Raw genomic sequence first — 6,640 nt, 5'->3', positions numbered from 1 at the left:
TATCGAATGCTTCAAGCTGCGACCACATTGCGAACTACAGTCTTCTATGTACATACACCAAACCGCTCGAGCAGTTGCGATTGTTTCGGGCGATTTGCAGCGCGGTGAAATCGCATCGTGCAGTCAAGCAGTCGCCAGGCATACACTGACTGCTCGAGCTGTCGACTGCTCTCGCACAGTTTCCTCCGCCCGCGCTCTTCATTCCACTTCACGCGCGCATTTTCGCAGCAGCAATTTCTACGCCGCCGCCTTCGTCGTCTGAGAAAAAGTAGCAGTAGTATAGTACATTTTCCCCAAAATCCAAGTTAGTACTGTTTTGAATGAAATTGAAATTGTGACTTGTTGAGCAGTTGAGACCAACTGCTGCAGTTGGTATCAATTACTCCAGTAGTTATCAATGGCAGCCTCAAGCTGTTGACTATGACTGCAAGAGCGGTCCGTGTATGTTGATCATTGACTAACTGCTCGAGTAGGCCATATATGGCCACCCTTAACGGACATAATTCGCAAAGGTCGTGCGTTCAGCGGGGCGTTCAAGTTCAAGGCGTTTGCAATGTACGCTTGCGCGCAGGACAAGCTTCCGCTGCACATACAAGTCAGTAAGTTTAGCGGCGGCGTAGCGTCTATGTTCCAAACGACAACTGATGCCCCAAACTTGCGGTCTAATAGTTTTCTATTTCTGCGTTATCAAGGTTCGTTCTCAGTTCGTACTAAAGCGGATTCTCTTTTCTCATAAAAAAGGTAAATGAATGTAAAAGTCGGAAATGGAAAGCAAACATCTGCTATGTGATATGCGCATTACTGTTATCGAAACCACTATATAGCAGCCTCGTAGCACCTTCAGTGAGACGATAGTAGGCTGTGTGGATGACGGATTCTGTCACGGCACAGCGCACACGCTGCCAGTTTTGTTAATAATTATTCGTTAAGAGCTCTCATGCCAAAAAAGTTTTGACGTTGGCTCCGCCCAAATTTGTGAAACAAATATATGCCTGAAGTTCGCGTGACATGCGACAGGAGATGTTGAATTTTGCGCATTAAAAGTACCAAATTCGTTTTAGCGGAATAACTCTAAAACTAAAGGGATTAAAAAAATCCGTAGTGACAGTTGTCGATCATGCATAAATATAATTAATTATCTAATTTTTGTCCTAATAACCTGTAGCAATTCGAGAATAAATCGAAAAAATTTGAAAATTAGAGGTCGTTTCGTGATTTTTATCTATCGAAGAAACTTTATTGTTTTATGTTTCTGATTAATGTCTATGCTTGAATATATTGTGTGGTTACTCATACAATATTTTATTTTTAACTTTAAAGTGGATATACCCCTCTAAAATTAAATCGAAGATTAGGAATATTTCCTCTGCTCCCTCTTAATTATTTATTTAAGTTTTCTACTGTTTTTTTTTAATATTATTTTTTTTTCTTTAGCTTTATTCTTGTAAATTGTTAAATAGTTTGTATTTACTCATGCTGTGCTTTCACTTTTGCTTCTAGTTTTGTAGTTGCAAACTGTTGTGCATTTTTTTAGTAATGTTTGTGTACTGTGTCTTTTACAGATAAATGATTTCTATTCCATTCTATTTTATTTAAAAGGATATTTTGTATGACTTAACAGCTTAACACGTGAGAAAGTATTAGGTACCTAAGTCGTTAATGGAAGTAGTTAACTATTCGACAAAGGAAACAAAGGAATAAAATACGTTAGGATTAACTTAAGGAAATACTAGGTTTAGATTAAAAGGATTAAATTGGGTCCACGTAGTAGGGTGTTGAACATTAAGCAAAATATCTGCCAATCCTTGGGGTTCGAATCTTGTTTGTAAATATTTTGGATATGAAAGGGCGCTGAGATCTCACGGGCCCAGTACTTTAATAAATCCGATTAGTTTGTTACATTCAGAATCTGTACGTTATTTTTACGAGGATAGCGTTATATTTAGCTGAAATGGGAAACTTACTACGCAGGAGAAGAACTGAGTGCCTACTACAAGTTAAATATCACCTAATAAAGGGTTTTCTATCAAGGTGCGTAGATATTGACAATTAATAACGGCCATGTTGTTGAGACTGCTTTTGTCAAATCTGTTGTTTATTTTTCAATTAAACTTTCAATGAAATTTTTCAGGCAACGATGCGCGTAATAGACTGCCTAGGGTTCTCCAGAACACTCACAAACAGCATCGATGTTTTCGGCAGATCTTGCGTTTCGTTGACGAACTGGTGTTGGCTAAGATTTCACTGAACCGGTCGACTCGAATTTGGCCACCAAAAGTTGAATAGTCCACTGGGAAGGACGACCACGTAATTTGTACAATTGAAATGTAAAATGAAATGTCCTTATTTGTGATGAGAAATTTGGTGTGATTTTTCCCCTAAATACTTCTTTTTGCGATCTAACAGAGAGACGGTCGAGATACAACAACGCAATATGTATCTCATTTCCACTACATCGGGAAGTATGCTTTACATTTTCAATAATTGTGCGATCTTGTACTTGTAATAGAGCCTGTATATATTACTTACGAATCTACGGTGGTGTGGGGGAGCGTCGGGCTTCGCCTTCTGCCCGACCTCGGCCTACTGCCTCGGCACATAGACTTTGTTTTAAAATATTATCATAGCTCGTTAATGGCAGCCATATTGAAAAATGGCGAAACGTAAATTTTGGACCTGCAAACTATTATTAACACCCATAGAAAATCCCACATGCGGATTTTCAGTCAAATTAGAGCAAAATTTTATCAACCGCCAAAAAGTATATCAAAAAGTAACGTGTGGTACAAATTGAACTTAATGTTTCTTTTTCTTCTTCACAATTGTGGTTAGCATAGAGGTGAGAGTGGTAAAAGTGGTTGTCGTCTCTGTGACTGGTTCCGTTGCATTAGAGAAGGTCTCATCCGATTGTTCTCGACCCTCTTCTGGGATGCTGATCTGGAATTGGAGTAGTACCACTAGATAGGTCACCATTGTCGCTAGTAGCTGAAAGCAGTGCGGGTAATTAGTCATGTTTTCGATTGGTACTTAATCGTTTATTTATTTTTCGTGATTGTCAGTGAAGGCGACGTTCGATCCACAAGCCAACCCACGAATGTGGTCGATAATTGGTAGATAGTCAAATCTTTTTTCTGCGGCGGACACTCATGAACTACATACGTTTGACAAATGTGGTTTACTTAGGTCTACGGGGTGTAATCATTAAGTGTGCCCAGGCGATTATTCCGTGAATATAATATTAAATATTTTTATTACTACTAATTTATTATTAATTTTTGATACTACTAACTTTATTTAAAATAACTTATTGATGTCGTTTTACTCATTAGATAACGTACTTTCGATATCAGTTTAAAGGTTTTTGATATCCCTTATATTGACGGAATAATCGCATGGGTATACATACTTAAAGACTATACCGTATATATATACTTTCTACATCGGCTGCCTATGCACCCTTTTAAGCACATATGTAGGTTTGACTTCGGAGTAGGTTTTCTGTTGAAAACATTTACGGCCATTATGGCATGGGCTTTATTTTAGAAAAACTGTGACTGTGTTTTTACATTTTTCAGACTCAGCATTTAGTTACACCTATTGTTGCTTATGTGGCGTTGAAAAGGTTTTTTTTTAAGATTTCTAGTGATGGGACGAGCAAGTCGTGCGCCTGATGGTAAGCTGCATGCCTGTCCATAACAGTGGCAGTGCCACTCAAAGCTTTCACTCGCAAAGATCTGAGGGGCACTGCCACTGCGCCCGATACCCTGAGACATAACCCTTACCCTTTAAAACAGAAACACACTAATATTGACATTACTGCTTGGCGGCAGAAATAGGTAAGGTGGCAGTACTACCTTGGACGAACTCTTTCACAAGGAGCTCTAATACTACTATTGGTCTATTTACTGGTCTTCCAGCATGCTGGTGAAAGGGCATGAGGGGCTGACTGTCACATAAGCTTCGATTCGATATTGAATAATGCTAGAATATAAAGTTCTATAACAGAACAAGTCAGGTACGTACGGATTTGAAGAGGTTGCGATTGACGTTAAAGAAACCACCCAGGCTGATCTGAGAAGGGTTCATTTCAGTTGCTCGAAGGAACATGTTCACTTCTGTTTGCGCATCAGCGTTCATCCACGTCAGCTCTACCATCAACAATTTCTTCTGAAAGTTCGTTCTCACCTGCAATTGTAGAACTTGGTTATTGAGTTTCTAGTTCTATTGCAATATCTGTGTTCAAAATTGAAATTTTCCCAAAGGTCTGACAGTTCAGAGTTGGAAAAATATCTGATCGATATAGTGTTTATAGATTATAAATTACATTAAGTTAATAATAAGTTATTAAGTAAAAATACATTAAGTTTCTTTATTATAGTTTTAGTACAAAAAAAATGTGGGATATTTATAGTATCAATCATGATATTGGTAAAAACGTGTTATTAAATGACTGTTATTATCTCGGCTCATTTGTTACTAAAGAGTTTCGAACGAACAGTGACAATATATAATAGCTCTGCCGTAAAATTATGGATGTAAATAAATGCAGGTATAGATTTTCAGAAAACACTGTTAACTACTGAGGATAACTTACATTATGAGAAGCGTAATGAGCTTCGTCACATATGAAAAATAAGAGGAAAATGCTGCAAAATGCTGTCATCGCTAATCCAATATCTTTGGTGCCAAAACCTTCGGAGATCTGACTGAGTAGGCCGTAGATAGAAAGAGTGATGATCAGGAATAAGTAGAGATTGACGAATGTAAACGTGTAGCAATTCGCAATTCCGGTGTCTCGAGCTAGTTTGCTTAATCGCAGCCACAATGCACGGTAATCGGCTACTTTTCCAGCAGGTCCAATATTACGAAGTGCCTATATGCATTGAAGGCAGAATTACATTATATAATAACTTTTCAATCTGTACTAATAGGAAAAAAACGTAAAAACTGACGAACTCATGTACAATGTGAAGAAAAGCGTGTTGCTAAATTTCAATACAGGGCATAAGTGTCTTTGAAGTATTACTAGCCGACTTGAGTTTCGCAGTCCAATCAAGTGCCTGGGGCACTGGTGTTGACAAGGAGCGCGTAGGGCGTAGGTTGTAAGGTGCAGTTTTATTAAGACTTAAAGCTCATGATTTTTAAAGCATTTTGGCAAGTACAAACAGATCGTATCACGCCCAGCGCGTCCAGTACGGTACGTTGGTGGTGCCTCTGTATTGTTCGCTGTGGCGCGCATTGACGGCTTTCATACCGTATACTCCGGAAGTGTATTTATTGCCTCTGATGCACAGGGTGAACCCAGGTGGTGGCCGAGCGGGACGAACGGCCCTATACTGAATGGACCCATATGAATCGTATACACTGGTATGACGAGTATTATAGCACTGCGCTTGTAGGTGTAATTTATGTCAAAAAAATACTTTTCGTTATTAACATAGTTTGTAAGAAATATTTTACTAACACGATATGGATATTTGTCCGAAATGAAGCTTTGTGTATAAATAATAGTTAAGGATCACAGCAGGATTGCTGTAGGTTAAATGCAGAAGCGCTTATTATGTATTTTGTACTTACTATTTGGAAATCCTCAGCCACAATATTGGCGCAAACACTCAATGTTTCGCAGAGCAAATACCAATAACCTCCTAAAATGTACGTCAGTATTTCTAAGAAAACGTAAGGGATGATCTGCATGAGTTGGAAATGAACCATGGTCACGTGGGTTATTATGACCGAAGTAGTTGATAAAACCGGGATAACGACCGCAATTATAAGCGCTTTTCTGTACAGCCTTATTATGAGCATACGACCAGTCAGCTGCTTGTAAGCAATCTGAAATTAAGCGATACATCATTAGTACATTTTACAATTTGAGTCAAAGAATATCTTTTTATATTACCTCGAAATCGATCCAGCTGTTAAGCACGCCAGCTATTTTGTTCGTCTCGAACCACATTATGGGAATCGCTATCATTGGAAACAAATACACAGTGAAAAGATACTCGATCACAGCTTCCTCGAATTTTCCATCAGTAGTGCGCAAGATTTGAACTTTGTAGAGGGACAGGTATATGACGTAGCCAATTAATGAGCTGAAGACAATGACGGAATAAAGCATGGCGGCAGATAATAAATTGAACTGGTTTAATGCTGCTGATGGCTTCGACAAAGGCAAAACGCCCAGTATACGAAGTAAGATAAACACTGGCTTGATGTTTTCGTAGATGACGTCCTTTGAGATGGTGTGAGTCATGAAGTTATTCTTCATAGGATCAATTACGTTCGTCGAAGAGGGTTTCAGATAAGGTGTACGCATAGGGCTGACGTCAAGAAAAATATTTTTCTGTTTCGACTTGTCGTGCATTTGTGCTGCGAAGCCGTTGGGTATTGGGGCGACTGATGTAGGGAATAGGGTATTAGCTGTGAAGTAAGACATTTTGGCGACAAAGTCTATAGACTCGTTACGTTCGACTTAACGGTTTCGTGTTACAGCTATGACTGTTGGCTCAGTAATATGCAGAAAGGAATAAGTCATTAGGCTGTATTTACTGTTAAAACGGGCGTATAACGTCAATTGACACTTCATCAATTTCGACGTGACAAATTGATTGCAGGCACATGATCATTTAGTCGCCTT

The 6,640-nt window shown here is 38.8% G+C and overlaps 1 protein-coding gene across 1 annotated transcript; it reads right to left on the bottom strand.

Annotated features, from left to right (window-relative positions):
* Positions 1-2,796: 2,796 nt before the first annotated feature.
* LOC113239504 (gustatory and odorant receptor 24) lies at positions 2,797-6,439 on the bottom strand. The gene is made up of 5 exons (XM_026476540.1): positions 5,903-6,439; positions 5,578-5,835; positions 4,595-4,873; positions 4,024-4,185; positions 2,797-2,985 (listed from the first exon to the last, which is right to left on the bottom strand). The coding sequence occupies exons 1-5, from the start codon at positions 6,437-6,439 to the stop codon at positions 2,797-2,799; spliced, it is 1,425 nt and encodes a 474-aa protein (XP_026332325.1).
* Between the last annotated feature and the right edge of the window lie 201 nt (positions 6,440-6,640).

The sequence above is a fragment of the Hyposmocoma kahamanoa genome, unplaced genomic scaffold, assembly GCF_003589595.1.
Source record: "Hyposmocoma kahamanoa isolate Upper Pololo Valley unplaced genomic scaffold, ASM358959v1 99879, whole genome shotgun sequence".
NCBI lineage: Eukaryota > Metazoa > Arthropoda > Insecta > Lepidoptera > Cosmopterigidae > Hyposmocoma > Hyposmocoma kahamanoa.
The sequence above is the reverse complement of the archived record's forward strand: the minus strand, read 5'-3'. Positions and strand labels throughout refer to the sequence as shown.